The sequence below is a fragment of the Labrus bergylta genome, chromosome 4 (genome assembly GCF_963930695.1).
Source record: "Labrus bergylta chromosome 4, fLabBer1.1, whole genome shotgun sequence".
NCBI lineage: Eukaryota > Metazoa > Chordata > Actinopteri > Labriformes > Labridae > Labrus > Labrus bergylta.
In genome coordinates, this window is record NC_089198.1 from 20,597,852 (window position 1) to 20,614,180 (window position 16,329).

The 16,329-nt window shown below is 39.1% G+C and overlaps 3 protein-coding genes across 4 annotated transcripts; 2 read left to right on the top strand and 1 right to left on the bottom strand.

Moving 5' to 3' along the window:
* The first annotated feature begins 759 nt into the window (after nucleotides 1-759).
* Nucleotides 760-5,923, top strand: parla (presenilin associated, rhomboid-like a). Of its 2 annotated transcripts, XR_010666335.1 has the most exons (11): nucleotides 760-874; nucleotides 2,145-2,328; nucleotides 2,433-2,537; nucleotides 2,623-2,755; nucleotides 2,880-2,975; nucleotides 3,133-3,282; nucleotides 3,991-4,061; nucleotides 4,146-4,247; nucleotides 4,410-4,466; nucleotides 4,569-4,666; nucleotides 5,287-5,328. XR_010666335.1 is itself a non-coding variant. In XM_020649324.3 (10 exons), exons 1-10 carry the CDS (start codon nucleotides 795-797, stop codon nucleotides 5,420-5,422), a joined length of 1,155 nt encoding a protein of 384 aa, XP_020504980.1. In that variant the 5' UTR covers nucleotides 760-794; the 3' UTR covers nucleotides 5,423-5,923. The 2 variants fall into 2 exon arrangements, 1 of the variants encoding a protein (XP_020504980.1); XM_020649324.3 differs by lacking the exon at nucleotides 4,410-4,466 and having other exon boundaries at nucleotides 5,287-5,923.
* Nucleotides 5,924-6,214: 291 nt separating this feature from the next.
* On the bottom strand, nucleotides 6,215-10,271 carry extl2 (exostosin-like glycosyltransferase 2). Its single transcript, XM_020649331.3, has 6 exons — nucleotides 10,121-10,271; nucleotides 8,510-8,958; nucleotides 8,329-8,399; nucleotides 8,055-8,170; nucleotides 7,471-7,933; nucleotides 6,215-6,859 (listed from the first exon to the last, which is right to left on the bottom strand). The coding sequence occupies exons 1-5, from the start codon at nucleotides 10,123-10,125 to the stop codon at nucleotides 7,528-7,530; spliced, it is 1,047 nt and encodes a 348-aa protein (XP_020504987.1). The 5' UTR covers nucleotides 10,126-10,271; the 3' UTR covers nucleotides 6,215-6,859; nucleotides 7,471-7,527.
* Nucleotides 10,272-10,424: 153 nt separating this feature from the next.
* On the top strand, nucleotides 10,425-14,005 carry zgc:110366 (uncharacterized protein LOC550476 homolog). Its single transcript, XM_020649332.3, has 8 exons — nucleotides 10,425-10,564; nucleotides 10,702-10,821; nucleotides 11,115-11,363; nucleotides 11,474-11,575; nucleotides 11,662-11,753; nucleotides 12,275-12,457; nucleotides 12,557-12,616; nucleotides 13,299-14,005. Exons 2-8 carry the CDS (start codon nucleotides 10,746-10,748, stop codon nucleotides 13,392-13,394), a joined length of 858 nt encoding a protein of 285 aa, XP_020504988.1. The 5' UTR covers nucleotides 10,425-10,564; nucleotides 10,702-10,745; the 3' UTR covers nucleotides 13,395-14,005.
* Nucleotides 14,006-16,329: the final 2,324 nt, after the last annotated feature.

A 16,329-nucleotide genomic window follows, 5' to 3' on the forward strand; every position in this document is an offset into this window, starting at 1 on the left:
TTTTTGGTACACTACGTGTCCCTATAGTATGTCTATAAGCCCCCCATTTATGAGAGAAGTCCACTAAAGTATTTTACCGGCTCCACTTTCATAAACTGTCTGCTCATAAAGGCATTTGGAGATATTCACCTTGTGACATCACAAAGGGCAGTAACCCCTCCCCCAGGTGGGCAACGCTCCCACAGCTAGTTGTTTGCTCTGTCCTCTGACTGATTCTGCCTTCTCACCGTAAACAATTGGGCATGGTGCAACAAAGCCCAAACCCACCCAAGATTTCGCAGATGGGCGAACATCACTTGCATTTAAAAATATAGACACAAAAACAGCCTGTGCTCAGCAAAGTTGAAATAGAGGGGTTTACGGGTAAATATATAGGACCAGGGTGGATTTTTGGCAAGAAATTTCACATACATGTTTTTGTAAGCTCTGTGACTTAATTATACTTCGTGAAAATAAGTGTAATATGTAACATTCAAAGGGGAGTAGAACACATTTATATCATTTTACTGAAATTTAAAATTGACATAACCTGCTTTATCAAATGGATGGCTACTAAAGTTGTTCTAAAGTTACATTTTAAAATTCTGTGCTAAACCAAATAATTCGGTAAAACAAGTATGCAGCTTTTGCAAAAAGCTCCTTGACTCCCTCCAAACTCCAAACCTAAAAAAATAAAAAAAAGTCCTTACAACAGCAATTTCGCGGAACTCAGAAGTCGGAGCTTATAAACGAGACCCTAAACGCAGCTTTAGTCTAGCAGTGGGCGGAGCTTCAGTCAGGAGGTCATCACAAACATGGCGTGGAGAGGATGCGTAATGAAATGGGCCAAAACAGAGTTCATTAGATCCACCAACACTACTTCGCGTTCATCCAGGTGGGCAAATATTACGGTTTTGAATGCAGAGTCTCTCTAAACAAGAATAATAGCGACAGGATATGTGTGTGTGTGTGTTTCCTCTCGACCAGCAGTGTGTGGTTACCTAATTGTCATTGTGAAGAGACACACGAGACAGCGTGTTTTTGTACACTTTACAGGTCACATTAACAAGATATTGCGCTTCGTGTTTTCTGTATTTAATTGTTTTTAATTAGCGAAGCTGTTCAGCATTACGTTGCTTGATGTCACGCCCCTCCCATTAACTGGTGTTTACATTATTCAATCAAAAGCCTGATAAATAAATTAGCTACCAGAAGCTATGCATTAACAAGTAACCTAAGGATAGTCCATTTAAAAGTTAGGTATACTTGACCTGTATACTTGACCTGTATACTACGCTAAATTTTGTGCAATGCCACACAACAGAGCTTTATTTAGCATTTAAACATTCAAGAGAAAATGCATATCCATTTTGATAACAAGTTGCCCCGTCAACTTTTTGTTTTGTTTGTTTGTTGCAAACACGCTAAATATTTACCAGTATTGGTTTCTAGAATGAGATCTAAATGTGATGGGTCTTTATCCAAAAGTTATACAAAACATGCAACCTGGAATCATCTGAAGTGTCTGACGTAACTAGGACTGAGATAATATACTGCTCCTTTAAGTTTATAACATATACATCTGGAGGGAGTTTGTATCTGAAGGAGATTTAGGAGTCCCCTCAAGTTGAATGTTTACATTGAGGTGTTGTGTAAGAGAATTGCCAAATGTGGGTGTGTTACATGATGTTTTTTATGACCCATGATGAAAAGTAGATGTTTAGGTGCATATAGGCGATTGTCTCTGTATGTTCAGGAGAGATCATTATTTGGCTTCTTGATCCTCCTGGTCAGACGTGTCCAGTGACTCTGTTTCTTGCTTAAATAAAAAATTATACTCTTTGAAAGCAAGTCAGTCTCAACGGCGAATTTCTTCATCATCAAACATATCAACAACAAGGAAATCCACATCACATCATAATGGTCTTTGTGACGTAATGACCCCCATATTTCAATATTTCGGACACTGCATAAACTAATCAATTCATCGATAATGCAAAATATGCACAACATCAAATCAAAAATCATCGCGTTAGATCAAAAAAGTCAAGACAGTTAAGCTTTGGTTTTACAGTTTTCATATAGCTTTTCTTTACAGGTGTGTTTATCTTTGATTGTCTATAGCTGTCCATGTATAAATTATTGTTTTTGATTTTTTTTCTCAGACTAAGCCCCCACAACCAACAAAGGTGCGGTTTCCGTAGGGAGGCCAAAAGATCAGAAACGAAACAAGGAAATGTCACCCAAGAAACAAAAGCTTCTCCCTCTGAGGCTGGCACACCAGGTCCTCCTCCTCGCCCCAAAGTCCCTAGGGCGACTCTTTTCAAACCTCTGATGTTCACGGTTGGGGTAGGTCCTCTAATATTTCTAATAGAGTGAGCGTAAACATTTACTTACCATGGGGTTTTGCCACCGTATAGGGTGTTGTTGGCTGTTGTCTGACTCCATGTTAGTTTACAGGCTGCTCCTTTGGTGCGGCGGCCATTCTGCAGTATGAGACCCTCAAGTCAAAAGTTCAGTCTGCAAAAGAGGAAGAGAAGTCAGAAAATTTATCAGAGGTGAGGTTTGTGACAAAAGACTTGCTGGATCACTCCTTCACTGCTTTAAGCTTATTTAACCAACATAACTTTCATATTTTACCAGGGCTCCCAGGACATGGCTTACTGGCATGACTGGTGGAACCAGCTGTCTGGCTTCCAGCGGCAGCTCATCCTCCTGATGTCCTTGGTGGATGACTTCTGGGGCAGCCTCACAGAAGGACAGAGAACAGTCACTGGTAACATCTTCAGCTTACACAAACTTCATTTTGTCCTTGGGATTCTTTAAGTTTAATTGCAAGCATCATCCTCCTTATGTGTCCCCACATTTCTTACTCAGCTCTCTTAATTACTTTCTTCCAGGTATCATTGCCGTAAATGCTGTAGTCCTGTGTTGCTGGCGGATACCGTTGATGCAAAGAAGCATGATTAAGTACTTCACATCCAACCCAGCTTCCAGTGAGTAGGCCTGTTGTTAACACCATTTTTTACTTGTATATATGGGCAATACAAAGTGCTTAACCAAGTACAATAAGGGCCACATTTCTCTTAAAGTTCTCCAGCGTCTTCTAAGCATATGTGTCATTTATCTTTTCATTTCTCTCTGTCTGACCAGAAACAAAGTGCCTTCCCATGATCCTTTCCTCCTTCAGTCACTACTCCATCTTCCACATGGCTACCAACATGTACGTCTTGTGGACATTCTCCTCAGGAATCGTATCTCTTTTAGGAAAGGAGCAGTTTCTTGCAGTCTACATGTCTGCTGGTGAGTCCGATTAAAAATGGGATTGTGGTCTGATCACCTTTTTAAATAAGAAAAAGTCCAGTATGTAAACAGTATTAAAACCCACCAAAGCAAAATGTTCAGTCTGAATATATTTGGGTTTGGCTTTCCATCTTTTATGTTACACAGGAAATAAACAACTGTATTGTGAAGACTGGGACTAAATGAATATTAATGCACTTAAAATAGCTAAGCAAAGTGATTCTGCTCAACAGTTCCAACACATTTTTTTATAACTTGTGTAAAACCAGAACAAATAAAACCAGCTTGTAAAGTATATTTTTATGTCATTAATACAATTTATGGACTGACTGTAAAAAAAAAATTAAAAAAAGACTTGTGGTTGAATTAAGAGTGATATCTTGGGCGGCAGTAGCTCAGTCTGTAGGGACTTCGGTTGGGAACTGGAGGGTCGCCGATCCAAGTCCCGGTGCGGACCAAATCTGGAAGTTGGTCTGGTAGCTGGAGAGGTGCCAGATCACCTCCAGAGCACTGCCGAGGTGCCCCTGAGCAAGGAGCACCAAACCCCCTCCCCACCACCAGCCCAGGAGCGCCCGCTGTGGGCCGCTCCGTCACTCTGACATCTCTCCATTAGTGCATGTCCATAGGATCCTGTTTGTGCATGTGTGTGTTGCACGACTTGCGGGGATCAATGAAAGTAAATCTTAATCTAAATAGCGTCTTTTCCAGGTGTGATTTCTACTATGGTCAGCTACATGTGTAAAACAGCCACGGGACGTCTCTATCCATCATTAGGAGCGGTAAGATGTTTGCTTAAATCTCAATGCAGCTAAAAGAAAGCATGATGAAGCTTACCTTTGATCTGTCCTTCATGTGATCCATAGTCAGGTGCTGTGATGGCAGTACTGGCCGCAGTCTGTGCGAAAGTGCCAGAGGCCAAACTGGGCATTATCTTTCTCCCCATGGTCACTTTCACCGCAGGCAATGTAAGTAATGCACAGAATGTGTGTGTACATGAGGTTAGTGTATGCATGGTTCGGTCTTGTTAATAGACACGCACACTCTGAAGTGAGCTGTGGATTCAAATATATTGGTAATTGATACATTCAATAATGTGTTGACATTCACATGTTGTGTTTTTGCTGCAGGCCAGAGATGTAAATCTGTGCATGAACTAAACGGACAAAGTGTGTATGAATGAATGTGTAAGTATGCATGTCTGAATGCATGGTAGAGAGATAGTCATAGTTGATTGAGTGCAGGACAGTAGGTGTAACTTCAGGCTCCTGTCATTGAACTGTCTTAAGGCTCTGAAGGCGCTCATTACCATAGATGCAGCAGGGCTCATGCTTGGATGGCGGCTGTTCGACCACGCAGCTCACCTCGGAGGAGCTCTCTTTGGAATGTGAGTACTGGTAACTGTTGTTTTTCTAAGAATGAGAATAATATTGTGTTTATATATGTCATAAAATATGGTTTTAATAACTCTGTCTGAAATAATTTAAGCTTGACAGATATATTGGTCAGCCGATGTGATCTGCTTATACAAGCCTGTCACATATACTGTATGTCAGTAGTCCTACATATCCTTCAGCGGAGTGGTTATTAGAACTTTTTTTTTTTTTTTTTTAACAAGACATAAAATAATGAAAATGTGAGCGTTGCCCAACAGAGTGCACTCTGACTCCACAGTTAAATTGCTGCACTGGCTGAGCCAACGTTTGTTGCATAAGAGCTGGATGACAATGTAATAATATATATGATGTATAGTCATGCTTTATAGTCCATAAAAAGTTTTGCATTGCATTATTTTAAGGGAAAGGCTTTCTGGGTAACTTTTCTTGGATGTGTAAAATCCCTATCAGTCTAGAAATATCCCATAATTAACAAGGCTCCAGAAATAATGACTGTTCAAACTATTAATTCTTGTAGGTTTTTGTTGTCAGGTTTGTCATTACATGGTTTTAAAAGTTCCTGTCCTACAGAGGGTATATGTTATCCGTCTCAGAGTATCTTGTCTTACAGATGGTATGTGGCATACGGTCACAAACTGATCTGGAGGAAAAGGGAGCCTTTTGTGAAGCTGTGGCATGACATGCGTTCTCTTGGTGGATCCAGAGGCGGACCTGGAGCTGGTAGTGCTGGACCAGGACCACGATGAGACTGCGTTGTCTCTGACCCTTTGTGCAAGAACCGGGGTTTGAAGTTACTTCAGGATATGCAAGGACATTTTTTGCACCACCTAGGATTTGGATTTTATTGTATATTATTAAATATAGTTTTTCATTGAGGATTGGTAATGAGCATAAGCTCATTTGATGGAATGAAGCGACCTCAAACTAAGAGCAGTTCAGACCTCACACCTTGTGTATCAATCCAGATGTTTACTATGTAGACTGATACTGTGACATCTCCTGCCCTGCAAGGACCTCCAGACCAAGTAATGAAAATATCATCACTCTCCTACCTCTGAACTGTCCTTACACACACAACCTTAAGCCTTCATTTCGGCTTTTCCGGTTTGTTTGTAAAATTGTACAAGCCTGGAGAGGAAAAAAGTGATGTGTGCTGATACAATTTAATGACTAAATGATGCTGGATTCTGTACAGTCCATTGGACTGTTTTCATCTTGCTATTAAAACTGGAGTTTGAACAGTAAAATTTAAGTATGCATTCATATTTGTAATTACATTTCTAAGTATTTTGAAGGGATCTTGGTCCGTACTGTGTTGACTATGACAGAATGGACTCCCCTTCCATAGAGGCCAACTTCTGTGCAGTGAAGTCAACCCAAAAGAACATAGACTTAAAATCAATTCTTCTAAGTGTAATACACTTTTTCAAACACAAGATATAATGACGGATTTTGCAAAAGTAGAAAGAAAACCATCCCACCTGGACATGGCACAATCTCTTGAGTGTTTAGTCATTCAGTACATCTCAGTATATTGATCGGTTTGTCCGTATCTGTTCTTTATTTGAAAAATATCACAATATTGTAATCATTCACATATTCTGTTCAGAGAAAAACTGTGATACTGAATAACGTGATACTGTGCAAACAAGGCAAAAGGACACATTTTTGGTAAAAGCATTGATTGTCTATGCATGCATAGTACTGCATTTTAGATAAATCGATAGAATGTACAGGATAATATATTATCAGCAGCACATTGGTGAAGATTCTTTCTGGCACTGCAATGTCTTATATTAACCATAACAAACTTCCAACATTTATTCTAAATCTAAAGGAACTTCACAAACTCACAACAAATGTAACTCTTTCTTTAAACAAGTTAGAAATGTAGTAAAACAAAAAACTCAATTGATGGACTCTGCATTCTCAGTGTTTTAAATCTTAGGTAAAAACAAGGCAAATACTTCGAGCAGAGCTTAGATGGATTACTGTTAGGTATAAAATAACTGCACTTCAATCCACTGAGAGAGTTGTAAACGATGCATGTTAATGTCCCCTTGGTAACAATATACAGATTACCTTCTCAGATAGGGACGCTTCCCCACACTTAGCCATACAGACGGACTTCAGACTAGCCTTGCTGTTGTCAAGTAAGAAAATGTAATGATGCCACGGTGAGACTGGAAAGAAAAGAAAAGAAAAATCACAAGCAGGTAAACACGTGGCAAACAAGCAAAAGAAACACATTACTGTCATATTTTCTGTGTTAATGTATCGACACCTAATGAAACATATCTTTAGGGCTTACAGTGTTTACAGTATATTACCAGGTTGAAAAGTGTCAGTGACTATCAGTGAATAAGCTGACGTGCATCTCTTGTATATACTTCCTGAGACAGGAGTGGACAAAGACATGGGAACAACAAAATCAACCTAAACTATCTATGGTTAAAAACAACAGAACACATTTTAGACGCTGAAGAATTGACATCCATTTAGAGATGTCAACCAAAAAAACGAACAAGATGTATCCAAGACAAACTTTTTAACTTCAATAAGTTGTTTTTGTCTTCCTTTGATGGCCATTTTATTGTAATAATATTTTTTTATTTACTAATTTTATCATATAAATGAAAACTTTGCATGCACTCTAATGACACAGCAATATTGAATGACTCATCTGGATTCATTGCATTAAATAAAACAAACAGATGTATTTACACCAGGTGAGGTTATAAACTTAATCTTATGTCTAGCCAGGGGAAATGTTGATTATCAAACACAGACTTACCAGACTGCAACCTGGGTCAGTTTTCTTTCAATCCAAAACAGTCAGCAATGTGGCAGCTCAGCTTCTGCTCTTGTGGTTGGCATAGCTTGGGAAGCCAAACTGGGACACCATCAGGTTGGAGAAGCAGAGAGGCATGGAGCCGTAGACCTGCGTCAGCCTGTTCAGACAGTAGGATCTCTGAAGGAGATGTTCTGGGCGATGCCACATACCCTGGTACCCGCTGCTGGCCTCCTTCTCCAGGTTGCGGAGGTCCACAGGTTTGACAAAGACCCCAGAGGGTTTGCTGAAGCTGCCTTCGGATTTTGAGTGTTTTCTCAAATGCAGCGCTACGACAAAGTTCATGACAATGTCGTCGCAATTCTGCGTTTCATCCACCAGCGCGTGTACCGCTTGAGGTTGGTCCTGGAAGAGCTGCAGGTAGCGGTGGTGGAAGAAGGCAGCACCAATTAACACCATGGAGTATCTGTGGAGGCGGAGCGACTCAAAGGAATGTAAAAACCTTATGCATAAAAGTATGATTAAATCAAACAAGCTGGAAATAAGATACACCGTATGTGGGACTTTAAAAAAACAACACAACTCACTTGTCACCACCATATGTTTCTGGGTCCTGCAGTTCAAAGCTGCCATAACTGTATACTCCTCCTGGTGTTGAGACGTGTTTTCTTGGGACAAACCCAACAATCTGGTCCTGAAATTGCTGTGGAGCCAATAATAATAATAATAATGCTTTATTTACTTGGAAAGTAAAGAGTTGGAAAATAGCTACAGCTATGAACTCTGCACATCATGTTTCGTATTGAAACAATGTTAGGTTGCATCTTCCCTGATAAATAAAATTATTTAAATTTAAATTACCTTCCAGACTGAGAAAGCAAAACTGATGTCAGGAACGCTAATCAGGGTGTCGTCATCCAGCATCAGGACAGCTGAGATTCAAAGCAAATATCAAACCAAGGACAATATGTTAAAACGTTTAGGTGTACATACATTTTAAAAGCTCTAACATGGAGCATATTCAAAGTGAATGGATGCTAACCATCAGTATCAATCTCGGGGAAAGGCTGTAGTCTGTTGCGCATCTTATTGCTCGTTTGCTCCTTAAAGACCACAGGGACTGGATGAGGCCCCAAAGAGTTCCACAAGTCCAACGGTGTCTGCTTCCCGATGTTGTTCCAGACTATGATAATCTGTTGAAGATGAGGCACTGCCTGGTAATGGTTGAGGAGCTTGAGCAAAACGTCTGTGCGGTTGTAAGTTTGAATGATGATGGTGAATCTCTGCCCCTCCTCTGTGCTGACACCATGCTGCAGCTGTGCAGGTTTCTCGTTCTGAGCTGTTGCCCGGCGTAGCACTCCAAGGACACCCAGGCCTATTTGGTCCTCAGGAGAAGGCAGGAGGGCTGTCAGGGCTGCACCGACCAGGAGAAGCAGCAGGATAGGCCAAAATAAATAGGTCCGCCGAGGACACATGCAGCAACGAGGGAAACTGCATAAAAAGAAGTAGGCATACACACTTCATCATCCCATTACAACGAACGCTGTTTTGTTTCCACTTCCAGTCGAGATATGGCTCTAACTTAACACTTTTAAATGGATTCATTCATCATAATGATTTTACAAAAGTTGAACATTGCCGGATATAGGCTTTCATACACAACGTTTCCATATAGTGGAACATCGATCTTTCCAATGTTAACCTCTGAAGCATAGCTGTATTCTGCCCTACAAATGCAAAAGGCAGTAACTTCAATTTTTTTTCTCGAAAATGAGTTTTGTCATTTTTGGAACATTACAGATGTGCTTTATCATGAGGACAAATATCTTGAGTCAATTGTGTTGTTCTTTTGAGGAAACAGTAGGTCGTATTTGCCTTAACTTCCAAAAGCCCTCAAGAAACCAAGGCAGAGTCCAGTAACTTCACTCATCAGGGTCTTTGCCTTTGAACTGCAGCATTCAGGAACACTCAAACTGAGTTCAGGTCTTCTGCCTTTGTTTTGCTGCGGATCAAAGTGAAGTTACTGTTTTACTGCAGTGGAGTTAAGGCGTTATGTCTTTGCTTTAATATCTGTCATCAAGCACTTAATTGTGCCATGATCACTAGATTTCATGTATATGTTATCATTATTTATCATATACTGATTTAATATAGTGATCAGCAACCAAGGGAGCTAACAAATAGAAGTTACTGCCTTTTGCCTTGGCATGACCCCTTATTATTGTACACGCAATGCAACGGCAGAGTACCTTAACTTCCAAAAAAGGGTCAAAGGTCATGTTTAAGATCAAGCTTTTTTTAATGTACATTAATAACCTCATTAAAAAGACAAAGAATTGCCACATTTCCAATATTCTGCCTGCAACTCATTTGGCTGGACAACAAAAAGACTTTAAAGTCATTTTTCTCGGTTCTACAATCTGGCGACTTAAGGTCTTTTGCCTTTGCAGGGCAGTAAAGAAGTCTGTCAACAAAAACAATGAATGTTTTTTTTTTTTTTACAGTCAGTGTCGTTAAACTTTTAGAGACACAGAGACATTCAGAATCGCTATCTATTGCCTCAAATATTATCTTCCAACAACTTCCTCACTCTGAGCCACTTCTGTGCATTTAGCATAATTTACGTGATTTCTTGTGATAACTTCAAACTTACCTCATTTTGGGCACTACAAAGTTTCCTTCAACGTGGCCGCCATATTTGTATCCAAAGAGCGTAAAAGTAGGAGCTGTGACAGGTTGACCGGTAACGTTAGATAAAGTAGCAAGTACACGGTGATGGTAACAAAACAAACAGCTATAACCCGAACTGTGACTTACAAACGTATTGCAAAACGCAATTTAAACGACGTGTAATGTCATCGTCATGGTTTACGCTTATGGACATCCTTTTTTTCCCCCAATTCTTTGAGCTTTTTCGTACCTGTCAGCAACAGGCGCCATCTTGGTTGGGCTTCACAAACCGACTTCCCAAAGGCTGCATCTCCGCCTATATCAGAAATGCTAACAATGTTGGCTGGAGAAAATCGAAAACGGTGTGAATCTCTTAACAAATAGTGCTGCAGAACTCGAGGTGCATACCGCTTGCAGAAAATCTGAGGTGTGTATTTTTTTTCAGTAGTATTAACAACAGTAATTGCTTTGGGGGGGGTCCGGGTAACTAACTAGAAGACAAATGATCTGTAGAAATGAGTGGAGCTAGAATTAAATAGTTACACTCCTTTCTGTTTTTTTTAGATTCAGTGTAGGCCTTTGCTCACTACTCTGGGGAACATGGGAACATGTCGTACGTCAAAGTCCTGAATTGTCCCACAATCCCACTTTCCAATGGTCTGCAGATTCCAATATTTGGATTGGGTAAGTCAACCAGCATGCACACCCCAAACCCTCAAATACTAGTAGCTTGTAACCTTCCATGGTACTTTTATATGTTAATGAATTTGTGAATATGAAATTATTATAGACCTATGTATTTAATCATTGATATGATTGACTAGGTATTTGCCAATTGGCTTTGGTACTTTCTGAATTTCTACCATGCCTTCCCTCAAAAACAAACAAAGCATACACAATTACTGAAAAACAAGAAAAATTTGAATTAAAAACGGACTGGGTTTTAATTCTCTATGCTATATTTGTCTCTATTCCAGGCACATCACATTATGGTGGATACTCTCATGATGCCATTGTGTATGCACTCACCGAGTGTGGCATTCGTCACATTGACACAGCAAAGCGTTACGGCTGTGAGGAGGAACTTGGTAAAGCTATAAGTGACAGTAAGATACCAAGAAGTGATCTGTGGCTGACCAATAAACTGTGGCCAGGGGACTATGGATACAAAGCTGCAAAGAAAGCCTGCCTCACCTCCTGCTCACAGATGGGGGTGCAATATTTTGGTACAGATTGTGATTTTTAAAGATAGGTTAAGAAGTTGTCTAGAAACTACGGGTTTCTTGGATTTATTTTGTAGTTTTTCACGTCATCCTTAACTTCCCCTTCTTCTCAGATCTGTACCTGATGCACTGGCCAGAGTCATTGCAGCCTGGTTGCTCCAACAGGGAGATGAGAGCTGAGACCTGGAGAGCATTGGAGGAACTTTATAAAGAAGGTACAAACGTTGGACGATCATGTCAAAATGCAGAAGTAAGTATCATCTTTATAAGGCAATGAGTAACTTTCCATTTGTCACTAAAGGGGTGTGCCGTTCCATTGGAGTGAGCAACTTTCTTGTACACCATCTGGAGCAGTTAAAGGAAGACTGTAGTGTGGTGCCACATGTTAACCAGGTAGAGTTACTTTATAACTAGAACAAACGTCTCTAAGGCTAAAACACCCAAAGAGGAATTCAGGCCACAACCAGTAACAGACAAGTTTGTGTTGGAAAGGGAAAAAAAAGGTAATAAACTAAATATTCTTGTTGTGTTGGTGATTATTAAAAACTATATTCCACTACTTTTCCTTATAAAGTTATGAACTGACTGTATAGCATTTCTTTGGTGAGGGGTCAAAAGTGTAATGATCAGTTTTTGCTGGGAAAGAAATAGTATTTTAAATTAAAATGTATTTGAAGGGTCATTAAACATTTTCTCAGCCCAGATTGATTTTTTATCATCATGCCTGTTTTTTATACAGTGCAGTTCATATAAAAACAGGAAAGTTATTTTCTAACTGAATGAGAAACATGTTTAACCGTCATTACCCTGGAAATTCTACTCCTTTCTGACATGCGTCATACCACAAATATTTTGATCGTTTATGCACTAACATGTCCGTGATGTTTCGTCTTTAAATTGTCTGCCCCAATCAGGTGGAGTACCATCCATTCCAGCAGCCCAATAAACTGATAGATTACTGTCGTCAAGAGGGAATAGTGTTTGAAGGCTACAGTCCTCTGGCTAAGGGTCAAGTTCTCAGTGACCCGACTGTTCTCCGCATAGCAGAAAAGTACAGACGCACACCTGCTCAGATCTGCATCCGCTGGAGTATTCAGGTTGTTGCATTGTTCTCATGTGGCCTGCCAAACGGTGAACACACACCTCTATATGTTTCATTATTTTCTTTTCAATAACAAGCTCCATTTTCCTTTTAGAATGGAGTGGTCACAATACCAAAATCCACCAAAAGGAAGAGGGTAGAAGAAAACAGTCAAGTGAGTTGGAAATAAGTTATACAGTATTTTGCACACTGACCTTTTTAAATAGAGAAATGATTAGGTGAAGGTAATACAGAGATAAAGAAACATTTACAGCATACATTTAACAAATATCAGAAGTAATGCAAAAGGTTAACCAAATCAAAGAACAAATAAACACATTTGTCTTCGCTAACTAAACGTAACTTTTAGAGACAGGATGCTGTAGTGTAGGCCTCAAATGAAATGAAGTGTGAAAGTAATGTTAGCTAGAAATGACAATAAAAGGTTTGTCACATCTGATTAGCGCACTTTGGATTCTTAATAACTTATGTCAATAAATGTGCCAATATAAGTCATGAAACTGAGCACATTTTGTAAATTTGCTACCAGTCACAGAAACAGCCACAAAAGACAAACAATAAAGAATCATTACTGTCATTTCCACTGCAGTTATAATGTCGTCTTCATGTGAATGTTAAATAATCCAGCTGATTATTAGGATACTTTTTAATACAGAGCTAAAATGTTTTTTTTATGATTACCAGTAATCCACTCTAGGTCTCTCTAAGGAGAGTATAGGCAGTCAGACATTTTTCACTTATTATATGTAATGTCACAGCCATGTTACTTGTGACCTCCCCCTCCTCTACCTTTCTGCTCTCTCATATTTCTCTTTCTCTTGTCACACATCCTGCAGGTGTTTGATTTCCGACTGGACGATTCGGACATGGCTGCTCTGGGAGGACTTCACGATGAGAGACACGTCACCTGGGATCCAACAAATGTGGAGTAACAGAATAAGATCTAGATTTAGAATACATTTGATTTAGATTGGACATGTTTGCTAATAATATAGATACTGAAACAACAAAACGCAGCGTGTAACCAGAAATGCAAAATACAATGGTGGCAGAGTGATGTACACAAGAATATAGTTCTAAAGGAAAAGAGGCTATATGGGAAAACACTAGAAGGCAGCTAATGCTAACAAGAAGACATGAATAATCAGCTGGAGGAGTGTTGTAGCTACACTGTGTACACGGGGGAATGGCTGTACTGAAGACAGGTGTATTAACTCTATTTAAGAATCAAGCATTGTTTTCTGGAACAAAGAGACAATATGTATCTTTAGCTCATCCTTACCAACTGCCCGGTCTGTATGAGGAGGAACACATTAAGTAATTATAGCTGCAATAGATTTTTACTGTTCTGAAACATGACGGGAAAGAATCTGTAGTAAATGTTTGGCAGTGATTCTCTGCCTGAAATGATCATAAACAGCTCTTGCTGTTTCTTATTTGATGGAATCTGATGTCATTATTGTTATTTGCAGAGTGAATAATCATTTTATAATAAATTATGATTTGCATATTATTGTATATTAAATGAAGTGGTTATCATCTACCAGTGTTTATAATGTTCTGTGTTGCTCTCGTCATTTACGTTCGTCTCATTATTTTTTTTTTTTAATAGTTTAATTAGTTCATTCGGGGGCGCTGGTGGTGGCCAGTGGTTAGTGCGCGCGCCCCATGTATGGAGGCTGTCGTCTCCAGCGGGCGGCCCGGGTTCACATCCCACCTGTGGCCTCTCTCCTGCATGTCATTCCCCGCTCTCTCTCCCTGATTTCTGACTCTATCCACTGTCCTATCTATCCATTAAAGGCACAAAAAGCCCAAAAATAAATCTTTAATTCGTTCATACGTTTGTTTGTTTTGTGTTTCACATCAAGTCAAGAAATAGGGCATGCTGGGATTTGAAGTTACCTCATCTATAAGGACACATACAAAGAGTGGCTTACTTAAGAAAAAATATCTTTTTTTTTTAATTCCAGAAAACTAATTATAACAAACAACAATAATACAAAAAAACATTTTGCTGAATCTAAAAAATGTTGCAGGTTGTGAGATTGGGTCATGAACTCTTTCCTGTTTTCTGGATTCCCTGATTCATAGCATTACACAATTTACATGTTTCTATAGATTTGCTTTTTTAAGGCCTATTGGACAGTCTGAAACTCTGATGAAGCGGTCCAGACTATCAAGTTATCTTACAGTGTCACCTTAGCTTTCTAAGGAGCTTACATTTTTTTAGGTCTACATCCCTTTCAACCCTTCCAATTCAGACATTTCCCAATAACAACCATAAGGGTGAGCTAAACATGCTGACAACATGCTGCTTTAGGAAAAAAACAAACACCCTTGACAAGTCCAAACTGTGTTATCACTTAAAGTAGAACTTTCCAGATACTCCTGGTTTCACCCCCTTTAAGTACCACTAACCCCCTGACCCTTAAAGAGTCCATGAAGAACTACTGAGACTAAAGACAGGCTTTCATTTTTGCTGATACTGTCTCACTGGTACAAAGGCTGTTGAGAAATGTCATACAAAAAACCTAAATGGAGTAGAGAGAGTTCTCACGTTTGTTGTAAAGCTGCTTGCTTTAAATACATTATGGTAATGATCTTGCAACATTCAGTTAGGTTCTTTGAAGCTGTTTAATAACTCGTATAAGATAACATATAGACCAATAAAAGATAACATATTGATGTAATGTGATAACTTTATTGATATAGCACATTATAGAAAGGGTTTACAAAGTGCTTTGACATGAAAGCAAAAGCTTACATGATAGAGCAAAGCATAAGAACCAGACAGCAAGGTGAACCATACAGCCAAAACCAACAAGCACGGTTGTCATTGTGTTCTTCTCTATGAATTAAAAACAAAGTGCCTATCTATCAATCCAAACCAATAATGATTTTAAGAACTCAAGCGAGACAAGAGAAAGATGAAGAATATGTACTTCTCTAAATAAAGCATTTGAAAGCCTCTGAGAGAGAAACCTGTTGAGTTAAGGACTATACCAACAACAAATGGTATTGTTCGGTCAATTAAATAAACGTACAAATAAATGAATAAACATCTAAGACCCAGAAAGACTTGTTCAGTGGAAAAACCCCAAGGAAATACATCAAAAAATGTCTTCACTTGGATTTGTGAAAATGTATTTTTTTTGTATGCTTCTCATGCCGTGGAGTTCTTGGTTGAAATAAGCATATTACATGATGTGACATATTATTTTTTTTTATCTTTGATGAACTCTTCCTTTTGGAGCAGGGTTATGTTGTTCCATTGGGGTAAGCAATTTTATGATTCACCACCTGGAAGAGTTAAAGCAGAACTGCACTGTGGTGCCACATGTCAATCAGGTAAGTACCTGATGCATGACCTTTGTATAAAAAGGCAAAATGATATATACAGCCCTGGTCTGAAATCAGAGAGGTTATGATAGATGTATGTTACCATAACCAGAATAGACCAGCTGGAAATGTAATGATATTAAAATAAACTCATTATTTTATGGAGCCTTTACAATACCAAAGTCTACCAAAAGAGAGCGTGTGGTAGAGAACTGTCAGGTAAATAAACATTACCGTACTCAAATACTCAAATGATTACATCACATACCTTTCAGATTTGTACTTATAACGAGCATGGAGGCCATGAAAATGTTGCATGATGGGAGACATGTGTCCTTCGATCCAACTAATGTGAAAAAGTCATATTTGTTGCACAAATAATTTAGCAGCAATTGTGTCATATTTACACACAGAAATATAAATGTAATGTTTTCATTAATTTTGAAATAAAATAAGTGTTGACGCAAATGACCCGTGTGTTTTATGTGTGGACATGCATCCATTCATTTTACAAGTAATTGTTTTTTC

What these genes read in the sequence shown, in the direction of transcription:
- parla (XM_020649324.3), top strand. Translation starts at nt 795, where the DNA reads ATGGCGTGGAGAGGATGCGTAATGAAATGGGCCAAAACAGAGTTCATT. An exon ending in TGCAGTCTACATGTCTGCTG is followed by an intron (nt 3,283 to 3,990) that starts GTGAGTCCGATT and finishes CGTCTTTTCCAG; the next exon opens with GTGTGATTTCTACTATGGTC. An exon ending in TCACTTTCACCGCAGGCAAT is followed by an intron (nt 4,248 to 4,568) that starts GTAAGTAATGCA and finishes AACTGTCTTAAG; the next exon opens with GCTCTGAAGGCGCTCATTAC.
- zgc:110366 (XM_020649332.3), top strand. Translation starts at nt 10,746, where the DNA reads ATGTCGTACGTCAAAGTCCTGAATTGTCCCACAATCCCACTTTCCAAT. An exon ending in GGAGGAACTTTATAAAGAAG is followed by an intron (nt 11,576 to 11,661) that starts GTACAAACGTTG and finishes TTGTCACTAAAG; the next exon opens with GGGTGTGCCGTTCCATTGGA. An exon ending in GCATCCGCTGGAGTATTCAG is followed by an intron (nt 12,458 to 12,556) that starts GTTGTTGCATTG and finishes TTTTCCTTTTAG; the next exon opens with AATGGAGTGGTCACAATACC.
- extl2 (XM_020649331.3), bottom strand. An exon ending in TTGCTTTCTCAGTCTGGAAG is followed by an intron (nt 8,171 to 8,328) that starts GTAATTTAAATT and finishes TTGGCTCCACAG; the next exon opens with CAATTTCAGGACCAGATTGT. An exon ending in GAAACATATGGTGGTGACAA is followed by an intron (nt 7,934 to 8,054) that starts GTGAGTTGTGTT and finishes CCGCCTCCACAG; the next exon opens with ATACTCCATGGTGTTAATTG.